Source organism: Octodon degus, unplaced genomic scaffold (assembly GCF_000260255.1).
Source record: "Octodon degus isolate 3935 unplaced genomic scaffold, OctDeg1.0 scaffold00036, whole genome shotgun sequence".
NCBI classification, from domain to species: domain Eukaryota; kingdom Metazoa; phylum Chordata; class Mammalia; order Rodentia; family Octodontidae; genus Octodon; species Octodon degus.
In genome coordinates, this window is record NW_004524612.1 from 9,134,628 (window position 1) to 9,152,109 (window position 17,482).

Below are 17,482 nucleotides of genomic sequence, written 5' to 3' on the forward strand. Positions count from 1 at the left end.
GAGAGCTGAGGTCAGGGGTGAGCAGGATGAGAGACACAGAGAGAGAGAGAAACAGAGAGAGAGAGAGAGAGAGAGAGAGAGAGAGAGAGAGAGAGAGAGAGAGAGAATTTTTTTTTTTGCCTGATCCAGGAATTCTCCTGGATGGCAGAATTGGTTTCCATAACGACTTTCTGATATAAACATATTTGATAAAAATAAGTTAACAGTGGAGCTGTGGTGGAGCACAGATTCTCAGAGTGGAGAGGGAGAAAGAGAGAGAGAGAGAGAAAAGAGAGAGGGAGAGGGAGAGGGAGAGGGGGAGGGATGGAGGGAGGGAAGGAGGGGGGGGAGAGAGAGAGAGAGAGAGAACTCAAAGAACAGAATTTTCTAGTTCCCCCCTCCCAGGCAGCCTCTCCATATTTGCTTGCCTTAAACCCACCAAGTAGCTTTGTTTACCATATTCCTGTGCACACCGACTCCTTCCCTCCCTCTCTCCCCTTTTCCTTCCTTCCCTCCCCCCCACACCTCCCTTCTCCTTAGTTACCTGAAGCACTACAGTATGTATGGGATAATATGATAAATTCATTTCCAATTCACTGCATTATCCCTTGAATATTTTAATGACTCATTGAATGGAGTAAAAAAAGCTATTTCAAATGAACAATTATGCTGCATTAGTCTAAGGGCTGATTATATTTAAACACGGCTCACATGGATAACAGGACAGAGCGACCTCAGCATAGGAGAGCTAATTTGGCTCTTATCTCCAAATAATTTCATACCACAAATTACCATGAAAACCTAAAGGGCTTTAAAAACATTCATCAAAAGATAATATTGCACTTTGTAGCAACATTTTATTTAAATTATTTTGAATGGGAGAGAAGGCATCTTTGCGTTGGTGGGGGGGGCAGTGACAGTGGAGTAGGGCCTGGGAATGATAAGGATGTGGCCGGGGAGCTGGAGTTTGTCAGGCAGGAAAAGTGGAACCTCCTCTGTAGGAAGGGACCTCAGCCTGGCTCTTCAGAAGCACCCAGGCACCTGGCCGTTGCCTGCAGCCTGGCTGCACTCTGGCTCTGGCTTGGCATGGCTCATGGGGGAGTGCTCTGGTCCCTGAGGTTGCAGGGCCATCCTGGAAGCTGCATGGCAATCCTGGCCCAATGCCTATGCCCAGCAAGGCCAGCCTGGGACATGGCAGATCTGCCCAGCTGGGCATGAATCCGCCTATACTTGAAAGGCAAAAGGTGAGCCAATGTTGAATTTTCACTCTGTGAGACCCGAGTCCAACAATCTAAAGGAACTGTGGAATGCTGAGCAGCCACCATGGACTGGTGGTGGTGGGACAGAGCACCGCTCACCAAGGCCCTACTGTTCTCTGTCAAGAGCTTTCCTTCCTCTCAAGGAACACTGGGAATTCAGATGCTGTTACCATGCCCATTCTTAAGATGAAGAAACCGAGGCCCAGAGATTCTCACCTGGAGGAGACAGAGCCCACAACTTTCCCTGGCCCATCTCAGTCAAAAGGCCAGGCTCTTGGTCCTGTACCCACCCCCCAAATGGCCACATGCAGTCTGGTTCCTGACCAGAGCTGGCTCCAGAGTGTCCCCACAAACAATGCTCTTTATGACCACAGAACCTCTGTATTCTTGGGGAGCATAAACTGTGACTTGTGGTTTATTACTATTTTGTGGGTGGCACTGGGAACTGAGTCTAGGATCTTTGCACTGAACGGCATCCCTAGACCTTTTTCATTTTTTTTGAGACGGAGACCAAGTAAGTTGCTGAATTGCCTAGGCGGGCTCCAACTTGTTATGTTCCTCTCTCAGCCTCCCAGAGTCTGGGATTTACAGGGCTCTCCACCATGCGCAGTCTCTCTCTCTCTCTCTCTCTCTCTCTCTCTCTCTCTCTCTCTCTCTTCCTTTCCTTTTTCTCCCTTTCATTCTTTCTCTCCCTTTCTTTTCTCTCTTTCTTTCTTCCATAGGGTCTTGCTACATTGTTCAAGCTGCCCTTAAACTCACTACATATCTAAGATGGCCTTGACCTTGGGTCACCTGACCCTCCTGCCTCCACCTCTCAAGGCATGGACCACCTCATCTGGCATGTTTGGTATTTAAGGTGGAGCCTCTATGTGCAGGGCAAAGCCTGTGTGAATTGCAGCACAATGTGCAGCAAACTGAAAACACAAGTCTCAATAAAGGAATGATCATCCACCCTGTGTCCTTGGCCTGCCCTCTTGCTCTCAGCTGGTGGCCCTGGGAAAGATCATTTACCCTGCTGAGTATCCCTGGCGGAGCTGTGGGGATAGGAAAAAATCCCCTTGAATCATTATTTGTATGTGCACATTTACATTTCTGCAGGAGCTGCTGCTCCGTTGATTAGGAATGAGGGAAGACGTGCTGCTCGCTTAGCTCCTCTCTCTAGGAAAGCTGGTCTTTGCATATGGAATTCCCTATTTCCTTGCCTCTGCCCGGACGAGGAAGGGTTTGTGTCATTTTTACAGTTGAGAAGCCACAGACTCAGAAACCTCAAGCGCCCTGCCTGAACTCACTCAGCAGTGGGACCGGGCAGCCAAACACAAGTGCCCCGGCATACCTGACCTAGAGAGCAAGGGGCTACGATGCTTGGTCTGTTTGGTGGGTTTTCCACTTATCTTATTCACTGAACATACTTAGAAGTCTTTTAAAAATAAAAAAAACTCTAATTATAGAAAAATTCAACCCTATAGAAAAGTAGACAGAATAATGACCCCCTTAGAGGTCCTTTTAATTCAACCCAAAAATGGTTGCATTTATAGCTGCCAAAGGTTGAGGGCACTGAATGGAAGGGAAACATGAACTTGCTGGTTCCTTTTCTTTCTTAAAACAAAAAAGATATTCAGGGGCAAATTTTAGAATCATTGACGGTTTCTAGGAAGATTTTTCTTTTTTGGAAGAAAAAAAGGTACTCTTGTCTTCTTAATTGTTCTTCGCATTCTTTGTCACCAGTCATGATATTCTTTGTGGAAAGTATTAATGCACCACCTTGCTGTGTTCAATATTCCCATTAACAATAAAAAGTCTAATGAAAATATCTGTATGAAAAGCCCTGAGCACTAATTTCAGAGACAAATAGAAGGGGAACCAGTAAGTGCTGCTTCTCAAATGAATGATGCAAATTAATTGATATCTTAATTAGGCTTCAGCATGAAGATTATTATTTCGATTGAATCTGAACTGAAAAGTATCTTTAAGGAAATGCTGGGGACACAGCACTATGGGAGAAAGATGCTCCCTGTCCCTTCTCTGGTAGAAATCTCTTCCGCTCAGTGAGAGAGCTCCAAAGAAGGCCAAGAAGGACACAAAAAACTCAGTCTCTGTTTGTCCTGTCCGGCTGGATTTGGGGACTGGTGCCTAGTTCTGCTCCTGAGCCCATGGAAACCCATGGGTTTAAGAACGATCTGCATCCAGCTTGCCCCGGGCCCTCTCCACACCTTGGAGCTGTGTGCTGAGCAGCACCTTCCTTCATTTGGTTCGCACTGTGATGCCAGAACTCTGGAGTTCCTGGACTTAGAACAGTAACAATAAAGCATCAGCAGCTTGTAGAGCTGACTGTGTGCTCTGGGTCTGGCTCTGGGCACTTAACGTAAAAGAATTCAGTTAGCTGCGCTCCTACAGTGTGAGGCAGAGACTCTCAGAATCACCACTTCATGTCCGTGGAGACAGAGAGGTTGAGCAACTAGCCCAATGTCACACCATTCATAATAGTGGAGCTGGGGCCTGAGCCACACTGCTCAAGTATACTGATCGAATTAAATAAATGAAAGATACTATGAATGCCTGGCCCCTACTGCTTGGCAGCTCCCTGACTCCTACTTTAATTGAAGTCTCCTTCAGGTCTAGAGTCTTTACTAGTCAGACCTTGCAGGTCTGTCTTTGGGGGTGGGAGGAGGCTCCAGATTGTTCCTGATTTCCTAAGACCTTCGTACTTGCTTTCCTTTCAGCCTACGTAGACTTTTCAAACATTTTTCATACTGAGGGGCTCCCATAGCCATGGCCTAGTCTACCACTGAATCGGACCTGACCTAATATCAGGGCCAGCTTGGGTTCCACCAAGATTGTCACTGTGGCCTGTGAGAATGGCAGGGCCATTGTCATTCTATGTCTGCAGTGATGTGGCAGTGGGCTTTACTTCTGAGGATGCCTGGGTAATGATGGTTTGTTGGGTGTGGTTCTATGAAGTTCAAAGTGCTGACCAGGTACTTTAATGATCAAAACTTCCCTGGGGAGGGATCTTGGAAGACCCTGCCCACCAAGGGTGGATGGAGATAGAGCCTTGGGAGTGGGCTGGGGGGTTTCTATCTTATGGGAGGGGTGCATGGTGGCCTCTTCCACAGTGGAGCTGATGAGGGAGGTTCAGTGTGACTCCCACACTGTGTGGCCTAGCTAGGGTGTTTGGAAGCCCCACCTGTACTGCCTACTAGCTCCTCCCAGCTATCAAGTGGGTCATGCTAGTCCCAAAGTGATGGTGAGCAGAGGAAGTTTCTAAGGGGCTTTTCCCTTGACAATGGCTTCACAGACAGATACTGCTGCTGACCACAGAGGCATCCGGCACTGCGCTACAGCCTTCCTCCCAGCCGCTGCACCTCCCGGCTGCTTGCCCAACACAGCACCATGTTCTCTCCAGATAGACTGTAGGGAAGGCAGGGCGTCTGGGAATCTGCATTCTGCCAGGCTCACCAGCTGGACACTGTCCTGTGTGAGACCTTGTTATGGTGGCCTATGCCTATAACCCCAGTGTTTGAGAGGTTGAGATGGGAGGGTTATGGGGAACTCTAGGATAGCTTGGGATACACAGAGAGTTCAAGGCCAGCCTGGACTACATAGTGAGACCTTGTGTCAAAAAACAAAAGTTGTGGTTATTGTATATTATGTCCAGTGATATGGACAGTAACTAAGACAGACCACTTGGCTTCAGTGAGCATCAATGTAGAGGAAATTTCCCAGAGTTTGACTCAAGCCCTGTCTTCCTTTGGCTGAGGCCCAGGACCTGAGATCTGAACTCAGTGGCTTATACCGCTTTTGTAGTTGGCGGAACTTGGGGCTGGTAGCGGGGCCAAGGGGACATAGTAAGAAGAGCTGCTGCTTCCTACTGAGCACCCTGACAGAGAGAGTGGGTGAAAGCACGACTGACAACCAAACATCCTCCCTTTGGAGTGGGAAGGTGAGGGCTGTACCCAGGCAGGTGGCCCTGGTTAAGCTCAGCAGCTCAGCAGTCTTGCTCAACAGCTGCCACCTGTCACCTGCCACCTGCTCGGTCTTTCAGCTGGGCTGCTGGGGTGAAGCCCATGTTTGCATACAAAGCAGGTGTGAGGGGGGTGTCCTGAGTGGGTACTGGAGGGAGTGGTGGGTGGGGTGGGAGTGGGGGCTGTGTGATCTGAAGACAGGCAGCGTCAGAGTCCGAGGTCCCTTCACCTAGAACCATCTGTGCTCAGCTGCTCTTGCCCTCTGGCCTCAGAATGGCTGAGGGGACTCTTGCCAGAAGCCTTGTGTGTGCAGGTAAGGCTGGGAATGTGGCCTTTAAGCAGCAGCCCTCCCTCGAGCCTTCCACACTTGTAAGATTCACCCAGAAGACCACAGTGGTCTAGCCAGGGAGAGTGAGGCCTTGTGTGCTGTCCACTCCCCTCCCTGCTAAATAGTGTCACTTTCCCCACCTCTGCCCTTTACATGGTTTCAAAGCCCCTCCCCAGCAGAGAGGTGGGGGTCAGGGAAGAGAGGGAGGAGCCCAAAACTGGCTCAGGTGCCATCCAAGATGCTGCTCCAGGAGCCTTCCTTGAGTGAGGCCATCAGTCCCAACCAGTGTACTGACAGGAGGGCTGTTTCCCTTCCCAGAGCTTCCTGGGAAAGGTCCTGGTCAGGGGCCAAGGATGGGTTGCCAGGGCAACACTCCCTCCCCATCCCCACTTTGGTATGGGCATCCCCACTAGTTATACTGACACCCTTTGTCCACTCATATAGCTGGTAGGGAAGACACAGCCCTTGGGCCTAGGGTTTTCTCCACACTTTCCAGAGTATCCTCAGTGGGCTGTTTAGTTGGAGAATAGCTGGGACCACATGAAAGAGGCAGCATGGTGTGCATATTATGGATAAAAGCAAAATACTCAGGGAGTGCTAGAGGTCAGCGACTGGATGACCAACTGTAGCCCAAGCCAGATCCTAACTTAGCTTTTTTCATTCTGGGTTCTCAGTGCCTTTGGGGTAGAGGCTTTGCACTCTTTCATTGCAAAAGCCATCTGCAGGCTTTCTAGGCACAGATTCATGAGTATTGCAGGCTCATGGGGGTTTCCCCAAAGTACATTGTCAGGTGCTCATGAACGAAAGATTCCATAGTTGAATGAGGTTGAGAAATAAATGCACATTTTATACAACTCGTGCTCTGTCTCTGTGAGTTACTAATCCTTGGATTCAACCAATTACAGATTGAAGAACATACAAATTGTATCTGTACTGAACACACACAGACTTTCCCCCTTGTCATTATTCCTTAAACAATGCAGTATAACAACTATTTACCTAGAGCTTACACCGTATCAGGTATTGATAATCCAGAGACAGTTTAGTCATTACTCATTCAGAGACAGTGTGAAGTATTTGGGAGGCTGTGTGTAGGCTCTAAGCAAATGCTACACTGTTTTAGGTAAGGAACTTGAGCCCTAGTGGATTTGGGTATCTTGGGGGAGTCCTGGAACCCACAGTGCCCTGACAATGCCCACGGATGATCATAGTATGTCTTTTTTTAAAAAAAAAATATTTATTTATTACATTTATTTATTTATTTATTTATTTTGTGTGTGTGTGTGTGTGTGTGTGGCCAGCTCAGCCCACCAGGGGGCGGGGCTGGCTGGCATGTGGTGCTGGGGGATTGAACCGCGGTCCCTGTGCTTTGCCAAGCTTGTTTCAAGTAGGTGCTTTAGACCACTGAGCCATCTCTCCAGCCCCCATAGTATGTCTTAAGGACAGTTAAATCTTGGAAGACCACCGAGTGAAGAATGAGAGCGATTCAGTTTAACCTGGAACCTCAGAGACTTGTTTGTCATAGTGCTGCTTCCCCCACCTCGATGCCCCCCAAACCCACCAAATTGGCGTTTGCGGGCCCTGGTCTGAGAAGAGTGAGCTTTGTAACTATCAGGAAGCAACTGTGAGAGTGGCTGCGTGTTCTTGTATCAAGAAAGGAAATTCAGCAAGCTGCCTCCATGCCCCTCTCCGCAGCAGGACAGCCCTGGCCCATGCAGCTCCCTGGACTACACAGTCGCACAGCCCCCAACCTAGTGGTGTGCTGGTGCCACCTGTCACTCTTTTAGACTTTTGTAAGCCAGTTCTCAATTCGCTATGACTTTGAAGCCGACGGTGGAAGCCGTGCCTGGACTCACCAGTCCACGAATGCTAAGCAGCAGGACTTTCTTTTTCTCTCCTCCTGGGAGCTGAATGAACAGTGCACCCACTACGGGTCCTAGGACATTTTTTGAAAGTGTTAGATTTCACTTTGGAGGAGCAGTGACAGCTAAGTGCCAGGGGCCATCTGACACAGAAGTCCTTGCCTACCCAGGTCTCTGGGCCTCAGGAGTGACAGCTGGGATGGCACAGAATGATCACCTTCCAGCCACCACATCACATGAGTCAGAGGGATCGATGGGTCCGCCTACCTGGATGTCCGTCACCAGCCAGTGTCTCCAGAATCTTGCTCTGGGGTTGTACCTGCTGGGGGCATCCGGGTCCACCATCACCAGGATGTACTTTTCATCCTGTAAAACATGCACCAGAAAGCAACTTAGCATCACAGCCAGAATTTTGAAGCCTCTTCTTTACCTCTATTCTGGCTGAGAATATTTCAGCCCTATCTTTTCCGACACAGCCTGTCTTTTTTCTCACGGTAGTCATCTCATGTCACACATTTACTCTCAGAGAAATAAAGTCTGTGCAATAGATAGCAAGACTCTTGGCCTCCCCTTGATGAAGCAATAAGCCCAAGGCATATTTCTTAAGCACCCAGAGGTCTCCGGCACCATGCTAGCTGCTAGGATGGGAATGAACAAACCTGCAAAGGGCATCTGCCCTCTAGGAGCATCTAGTATGCCTGGGGGGACTCAGCCACTAATTCAGTAAATAAATGGGCATGTGCTCTGTATCAGCCCCGCCAGGATCCATTCACCCTTCAATATTTATTAGCTGAACATGTGTGACGTACCAGAGCCTATTCCAGATGCCAGAAAGTCAACAGAACAGAAGACAGTAAAAATCATACTTTCAGGAAGCTTTTATGTTATACTCAGATAATAAAAATAAAGTTAGAAGTTGTGTCCAGTTGCGATCTGGGCTCAGATGAAAGTGAAATGGGGGAGGCGATGAGAGGGAGAGGGGCTTAGAGGAATAGGGTGCCATGGGAGGTGATAGGTGCCAGACACAGAGGGCTTCATAGGCCCAAGCAAAGGGTGGGAGTTGATCCTAAGTGCAATGACAGAAGCACTAGCGGGCTTTCGGCAGGACGGGTGTGTCTTGGTTTGCAGTTCTGGAAAACTGCTTTGGCTTTGGGGGGGGGGTATGAATAGTTGGCAAAAGACAACAGCAGAATGTTAGGACTTCACAGCAGTGCAGTAAGGGTGACTTGGGCGTGAGTGACAGCAATGACAGAAACAAATAGGTGGATGTGGGAAACACTTCCAGGTAGAGTTAACAGAGTTTGCTAGCAGGTTGGAAGATAGGGCAGTAAGAGGAAGTTGGAGACAGAAAAATCAAGGATGACTTTTGGTTTGTGTCTTGAGCAACTAGGTCATTGAATGACACAGAGAAGACTTGGAGAGGAGATAGTTTGGAGGGGGACATTGAATGTGCTGCTTCAGGTCTTTCAAACTAGAAATGCCACCAGAAAGAGCCAGAGATCTGGGTAGATATCATGAGGACCAGATGCACAAAGGTGGGGGTCACTGAAGTAAAAATAATCTTTAATTCTAAAGAACAATGAATGAGTTTATTCACAAATGATATAGATATGGAGAAGAAAAGAGGGTTCTGGCCCAAACACCAGGACAGGCTAACATGAAGAAGAGAGGGGAATCTGGCCGAGGAGATGAGGCGGGTGCACCTGCAGAGCAGGTATGGGAAACAAGACAGAAGACATTGCAAGGATAATATGGTCTCCCACGTCTAGTGCTAAGATGGGGACATGGGTACGACAATGTGACCCAACAACTTGAAGATGCCTGCTATCTCAGAAAGACCAGTTCCAGTCAGTGGAGCAGAGACGACTGACCCTTGGTTGGAAGAGGCGGAGATGAGAAGGGAGATGAGGGACTGGAGATTGATACTAAAGATGATAACGAAGAGGGAGTCCTGGTGTGAAGACAGAGGAGAGAGACAAGGAGCCAGGGGCCATAATTAGCAAGGAAGGAAGTCTGGAGGTGCCTTTTTTTCTTTTTAAAGAGATGGATGATAGGAATGTCTGTAAGCCAAGTGGAAATGATCTAGGAGAAAAGTAGGTCCAGATGGAAGGAGGGGAAAAGGCACAGCTCTGGGAAGATGGAAGGGGACAGGTGTCTGGGCAAACGCAGAGGCCTTGGGTGGTCTTAGGTAGGAGCAGGGGATGCAGATTCAGATGCAAGAGAACCAGAAGGTGTGGTGAGGAATGGGGATGTGGTCCTTGAATTGCTTCTGTTTTCCTGTGAATCAGAGGCTAGGCTATTGGGAAAGGGGGACCATGGGAAATTGTGGGACAGAAAAGGAGGCACAAAACAGCTGTGAAAAAAATGGGAACAGGAATATACTCTAATCAGGCTTCTGGGTTACAAGGGTGTGCCTTCAGGAGGTTATCCTTGGCAGTTGCTTCTGCTTCCCCTTCCTTTGCCCTCTCAACCCTAATCCTTTTGCCAGGTATGTTTATGTCCCTCCCTTTTGCCTGGAATTCTAAATTCTAAAAAGAAGTCCCACCAAATAGTAGAGCTATTGACTGCTAAGTGAATTTAGAGTTACAGAAATTCAGAGTTTCAGAATGAGAACATCAGAACAGAAACTTCAGATTTTCAGGACATCTAATAACCTTTGTAACTCCCTTCTTTACTCTTTAGTTCTGTAAGTTACTATGGAGTTTAGAACATAGAAATGAGCTGCAAGAAGTTGAAGTTCAAGCCAGGGAGATAGCTCAGCAGTCTAGGTGCCTGTCTGGCAAGCCGGAGGACCTGGGTTCAATCCCCAAAACCACATGCTGTGCCGGCCCATGCAAGGGGGCCACTGAAACCAGGCATGGTGGTGCGCACCTATAATCCCAGTGCTGGGGAGACTGAGATGGGAAGATCACTATGAGTCCAAGCAGTGTAGTGAGACACTCTACCAAATAAATTAATAAATAAATGATTTTTTAAAAACCCATGAAATTGAATTCTTAAAAAAAAAAAAGAAGTTAAGGTTCATTATGATGTTCTAGACAGAGAGAAAGGCAGGAGTCACATCTCAGGATGACGAAGGTCCTGTTCGGCATGTAGCCTTCATGCCCTATGCCTCCTTTCCCTCTTTATAAAACTCCTTGCCTCCCAAGATAGAGCTTTGAGATGAAGGATCTCATCTTCAAGGCCATCCTTGAATCTTTCCTACAAACCCTGTCTCCTGACTATTGACCTTTGAGCGGCAGGCACCCCAGACATTTTTTTAAAAAATATATTTGGTGGTTACAAGGTCTCACTATGCAGCTTGGACTTATAGTGATCCTGTTTTCAGCCTCTCCAGAGCTGGGATTAGAGGTGTGCGCCACTATGCCTGGACTTAGTGGCTGGCTCAACCCACCCTGGGGGCAGGGCTGGCATAGCATGTGGTACCAGGGACCAAATCATGGTTCCTGCGCTTGTCTAATCTTGCCTAAGCAGGTGCTTTAGTCTGCTGAGCTATCTCACTGCCACCCCAGACTTTAATTCTGACAGCAATATTACATCCCATGGCTGAATGATGTTTAACTGTTCAAGTACAGGCATAGCATAAGCAGTCATTAGGTTTAACATGGAGGTGATGGAAACTTATGAGAATGATGGAAGAGAGGAGAGTAGAAGGGGAAGAGAGAAAGATGGACAGGAGTCCTGGCACTCCTCTTGGCCTGGATGGATGCGCAGTCCTTCTGTGGCATTCCACGTGCTCAGGAACAGGAGCATCTATCAAATGCTGAGGAACCAAGAGGGAACCTCAGTCTTCCTTCCCCAGGAACCAAAGAAGGCTTCACAGGGCCATCTTTGGCGCTGGGTCTTAAACAGTGAGCATATAAAAGATCAGAAAAAGTTTTCTATAGGCAAAGGGGCCACCATGTGCAAAGGTCCAGGGGTGTGTAGGGAATGGCCAGGATGTAGGGCTATCTGGAAAGAAGTGGTAGGGGACAAGCTGAAAAGGGCACAGGGACAACATACTAGGAAGCCCTTTATTTCATAGGTCGTGTAGGATTTATTTTGCAGCAGGACTTACTGAAATGGTTTGAATAGACAATTGACATGATTGTGCACTATGGGAGGATACATGATAAGAATGGAGTAAGACAAAAGCAGAGAGAAAAAAGAGGATTGTAGCGCTCCAAAGACAGATCAGGAAGACTTCAACTCAAATAGCAATCATAGTAAAAAGAAAGGAGAGATATATACTGAGACTCAAAAGCACAAGGGGACTTGATAGGGCGAATGTGGGAGAGGGGGATTCGGGTGCCCCAGGCTTCTGTCTTTGGTGGCTGGTGGTACAGAGTACCATGAACATCAGGAATAACAGGGCGGGCACAGGACGCGGCTGTGCTGAACACACAGGCAAGATGTCCTTTGCCTGGAGTAATGGAGGGATGAAGTTGTCAGGTGGGCAGTGGACGGGGGTGGTGGATGGAATCATTCAGGGGAACTTGCGGAGTAAGAACTGAAGGAAGGCCGGGATGCAACTTGGGAATTCAAGAGATGTGGAGAGGAAGTGGCCGAGAGGAGGACAGCCGTAGTTAGTGTTCCATGTAAAATCTCCTCTCATAGTCCCATATGTGTGGAAGGTGACATCTTGGGATCATTGGGTGCTATACTTACCAGTGGACTCAGGCATTCATGAGTCCAGCAGCTGAATTTGCTGTTAGGAGGTGCGGCCTGGCTGGAGGCAGCCCTCTGGGGAAGCGCCCTGGACAGACGCGCACACATTGCTGTTTCCTTCCTTCCCTCCCCCTCTGCTTCCTAGCAGCCATGGAGCAAGCCGCTGTGTTCTGCCAGCCCGTCCACCCCACTCTTCCTGCCTTGAAGTCAGCCAACTATGGACTGAATCTTAAAACCGTGAGCCAAAATAAACCTCTCCAGGAAGATCGCCAGTTGTCACCACTGGGAACCACAAGCAACTGTCCACAGAAGTCCAGAGATAAGACACCAACTGTTGAATGTCAAAATCCAAAACGAACAGTGAACCACATATTATGTGTCACAGGAAATTAAATCAGAGGCTGTGAAGATAAACCCAAGAATATCTCCAAGATCTTAGGAGAAAAGAAATGAAAATACTAAGATATATATGATCCTTGTGGCATTCCAGAACGAGAAATCAAAGCATAAGTACAGTAAAAGAAGAAATAAAACCACATATTCCTCCTCTTTATTTTTCTTTTGTAAATGACCAGAAGAAATTCATTTAAAAAACCAAAACTGAAAATAAGTAGATTAATATTCAGTAAAGTAAGCTGTTACCAAATGTACACAAAACCAATGCTTTCCTGTATATTAGTAATAGCCATAAAACATACTTTAAGATCCTTATCTGCAGGGCTGGGGAGATGGCTCAGTGAAATAAGTGCTTCCCTGGCAAGTACAAAGGCCTGAGTTCAATTCCCAGTTTAACCAAAAAAAAGAGCCTTATCTACAATTGTTACAAAAATGTCAACTGTCTCAGAACTAACATGATGAAAAGTACAAGACACATACAAAGGAAAAATCTACTTATGTCATGTGCAGAAAATTGAGTAAGTGAGGAGAGACACTCTGCTTTTCTCTGGCCTCTGCTTCCTGAGTAGCTGGATAACAGGCGAGTACCACAACACCCAACTCAGAGTCTGCTTTTAAGCCAAAACACTTGTTTTGCAAAATGTCAATAAAGTTTTATTAGTCTAACACAAATCTAATAAGAATCCTAAGTGGATGTTTTGGGGACTTCAATGATTATTGTAAAGTTCATAATTAAAATTTTATTTTTTATTTTTTTCTGTATTTTAGGACAGGGTATACAGGGGATACAGGGTCTCACTACTAGATTGGACTCACAGTGATTCTCCTGTTTACAGCCTCCCAAGTGCTGGGGTTACAGGCGTGTGCCACCATGTCCAGTCTCAATTGCCATCTCAGCGTGCCCTGGGGGCAGGGCTGGCATGGCAGGCCCAGGAATCAAACCCCAACTTCTGTGCCTGCTTGCAGGCACTTTAATCCACTGAGCTATTTGGCCAGCCCTTAAAATTTTAAAAAGTAAATTGTAAAAGGAAAAGAATTATCCAAGGCAATAGTTTAAAAAGATGAAATAGAGATGGTACTGAGTTTGAACAATAAGATATATTATAAAGCTATAATAATTAGAACAACATGGTATTAGAGAAAAAATAGGTAAAAGAAGTAAAATAGAAAATCTATAGCGAACAACTTTTGTTGCATAGGTCCTGCTTTACCTTGGTCTTAACCATCCAGTAGAAAAGTATGAAGACGAAATATAGGAAATAAAGCCATGCTGTTATGTTGAGCTGTGGGGGACTCAGGTCAATAATTTCTGACATTGCCAGTTAAACAGAAGACCCAATGCTATTATGGGCTACTGGACTCTTTTAGAATATTTTGCTGAGTTTACACACCTATAATATTCAATAACGGAACTTAGAAAAAATGGGGTTAACTATGAATGTCCATTTTGTATTTGTGTATTCCAAGTGGTTAGGATAGATATATAGTTGCATTCTCTTAATGAATAGAATGATTTGTTCTAATGGTGTTTGTAAATAGGATCACAAGTCCACTTCTTGTACAGCAATTAACCAATAAGAAGAATATATGCAGTGTATTATTTGTTGAAACTGTACTTCTGATTGGATTTGAAACTGTCTCATTGCTATCTGTTTATCAATAAAACTTTGAAAAAAAATAAATTAAAGAAAATCTATAGCGAAACTCAAGTTTTCTTTATATTATATTGAATATATCACAAATATATTAAATATATGATAAAGTTATTTAATACCAGAAAGGAAAGTACAGATTATTTCATTAATGCTCCTGGGATAACTGGCTCAGTATGTGGAATAAGTAAACTTAGGTCTGTAATTCTTTTAGGTACCAGAAAACTTTTATATTCATATATCAGAATGAAAATCATTTAAAAATGGCTTATTGATATAATATGGAATTCATACAGTAGAATATTCACAGTTAGATAGTTATACACCCATAGGGGAAGTATTTACAATATACTAGTGTGTTATCTAAGCAATACACAGAATATGTGTATGATTCTCAAATGTTCAGAAAAACTATATATATATATTATAGTTATAGAAGTATTTGCATATGCACAGAAAATGTCTGGAAAAACACATACATAACAATAAATGGCATGAAGAAAATGACATATTCTTATGAGACATAATTTTTAATTTTAATATGGCAAAAAGCAAAATAAAATTCAAAGACAAACAGGAAACATTTTATGATACATCTATGAAAATAATTAATGTTCTTAATATATAAAGCTTTTTTTGAAGTCACACAAAGTCATTCATAATATATAAAGTACTTTTTAAAGAAAAAGATTAATACATCAGTGGAAAAATAAACAACATCAAAAGGCAACCTAGGGCCAGCAAGATAGCTCAGTGGACTAAGCACCTGCTTTGGCAAGTGCAGGGACTGAGGTTCAATCCCTGGTTTCCCATGCTGTGCCAGCCCTGCCCATGGGGCACGCTGAGCTGGCAACTGAGTCTAGGCATAGTGGTGCACACCTGTCATCCTAGCACTGGGGAGGCTGAAAACAGGAGGATCACCGCAAGCCCAATCTGTGCAGTGAGACCCTGTATCAAAATACACAAATAAAAATAAAATAAAATAAACAGGCAATCTATAAAAGAAGAAATATCAATAACCAATAAACACATGAGCAGATGGTCAATTTTACTAATACTAAAGACATTAAAAAAATAGATATATACAGTACTGGCTGTCCTGCCAACACCCAATGCCTGCTTCCACAACTCGAAGGCAGACAGCTTTATTTGGTTCAGTTTCAGCGGGCTCAGGCCATGTTCCCTTGGCTCCATAGTCACGGAAAAATTCAAAATTCACAAATTAGGGCCAGGGAGATGGCTCAGTAGAATGAGCGCTTGCCTGGCAAAATTCACAAATTAAAGTAAAATTTGTAATGAATGTGAACCACTTCGCAGCACTGTAAACCTGAAAACCTCTAAGTCAACTGGGACCACCTAAATATACAGTAGAATACTATTAAGCCTTAAGAGAGGAAATAACTATTGAGCTATGCGACATGAATGGACTTTGACAATATTATGCTAAGTGGGAAAAAAAAAACCCTAAAAAACTAGCTGTGGAAGCCAAACTTTGTGCAGCTCCATTTATATGTGCCATTGAAAGTAACCAAACCCACAGAAACCAAAAACGAAAGTGTGATGGCTTCGCTTGGAGCAAAGGGGAAAACGCGGAGGAAGAGCAGCTGACCCCAGGGCATAAACTCTCAGTAAAGCAAGATGAGTAAGAGCGGGAGACCTATTGTGCAACTGGATCTATTGTATCATAATTTGCAAATCGTTTGAGGGGAGCTCTGCTGTTAAGGGGTTAAGTGTTCTTAGTGCAATAAAAGGAAACTAAAAAGAAAGTGACCCTGCTCAAAGAATGCAGGATAGAAGCCGAGCCCTTTCCAAACTGGAAATAATCCTGCAGGCCACCACACTCTGTGGGTGAGGCTGGGGGTGGGGGACAGGCCCAATAGCTGCTCTGCCCATGCATAATTAGGGCAACTGGCTGCCCAGCCCAGCAATCCAATTTCTGCCATTTCCCCCCTCAAAATCACCTGCACACTTGGGAAACAACTTGTACATAAGGTTATTCATTCATCCCTGTCTGTAACAGCAAAAGTTGGAAATAACTCAAGTGTCCATCAGCTGGGGATTGTTAGTAAACAATGATTCATGCCCACAATTGAAAGCGCTATAGCTGTAAAAACAACACGAAACAAAACAAAAAATGAAGTTTTCTCAGGTCTGAAAGATGGAAAGCTCTCCAGGACAAATGAAGTGGAAAAAGCAAGGTACAAAACAATCTATCTAGTGCTGCACTTTTATGTAAGAGAGAATGAGCTATTTCTTCAATTTGCCTGTATTTGCACAGACAACAACGGAACAAGTAGCAGAGGCTGCAGGTGAGGGCAGTGTAACCGAGCTGCCAGGGGTGGGAAAGTCTTCTATGTGTTGGTTCTAGCACTTCTCACCTGAGCATGTCACCTGCTCAAAGAAAGCTGAAGCCATAATTTGGAGCAGATATAGAGTAATCACAGTGTGTCAGAGATGTCAGTCTCTGCTTCTCTCACTGATGCCAGGAGGGAAAGAGTAGCCTGGTGGTTGGTACCTAGGGAATCCTCTTTCTGATTCTGAAGGGTACCATATGGGACAGCAGTCACTGGACCAAGCTGACCCCCACAGAGCAGGGCACTGGCGAGGTGGGGGGGCCATGTGCTCTCATCACTGTGGTGTCAGGACAATGACACAGAAGCACAGCTAGGCCTGAACTTGCCCAGATGGATTGATTGACTGACTGATTGATTGATTTGAGACAGAGTGTCACTCTGTAGTCCCTGTTGGACTTGAACTCGCTATGTAGCCTAGGACGGCCTTGAATTTGTGGTGGTACTCCTAGCTCAGCCTCCTGAGTGTTGGGATTATAGCTTTGTGCCACCATGCCTGGCTCCAGATGGATTTTTAACAAATAGCTGTACTGAGGAATGAGTTACTTCACTCTCCTCCGTGTACACATCAATGGTTTTTAAAACAATTGAGCAGAGTTGTACACCCCCACCATCATCTACATTTAGAACATTTCTAGCATCCCAAAAGGATGGTGTCCCTCTGCAGTCGCTCCTTTCCCCACGTCCAGGCAGCCACTCACTGTCTCTATGGTCTCTCTTCTGTCTTTTCCGGACATTTCACACAAAGGGAACCATCTTCTACGTGGTCAGTTGTGCCAGGCTTCTCTCACTCCGCGTAGTGCTGTTGAAGCTCATACATGTTGTAGTACAAGTCAGTCCTTCAGTCCTTTTTACCGCTGCATAATACGCCATTAAATTTAGAGGCAATGTTGCGTTTAGCCAGTTGGTGTACATTGCGTTTGGTCCTGCTTGTGTGTCTGTCATGAATACTGCCACTGCAGACGTGCCACAGGTCTTTGCGTAGACATTTGTTTTCAGCTCTCTTGGGCAGATACCTAGCGTGGCATTGCTGAGACAGCAAATTT

At 45.6% G+C, this 17,482-nt stretch overlaps 1 protein-coding gene across 1 annotated transcript in view; it reads right to left on the minus strand.

The window, feature by feature from the left end:
• The window catches only part of Pebp4 (phosphatidylethanolamine binding protein 4), a 201,444-nt gene that overhangs the window by 86,587 nt on the left and 97,375 nt on the right, over positions 1–17,482 (minus strand). Inside the window, exon 5 of the mRNA XM_004630730.2 lies at positions 7,658–7,756. Coding sequence (XP_004630787.2) covers positions 7,658–7,756 — 99 coding nt within the window. The remainder of the gene's footprint in view (positions 1–7,657; positions 7,757–17,482) is intronic.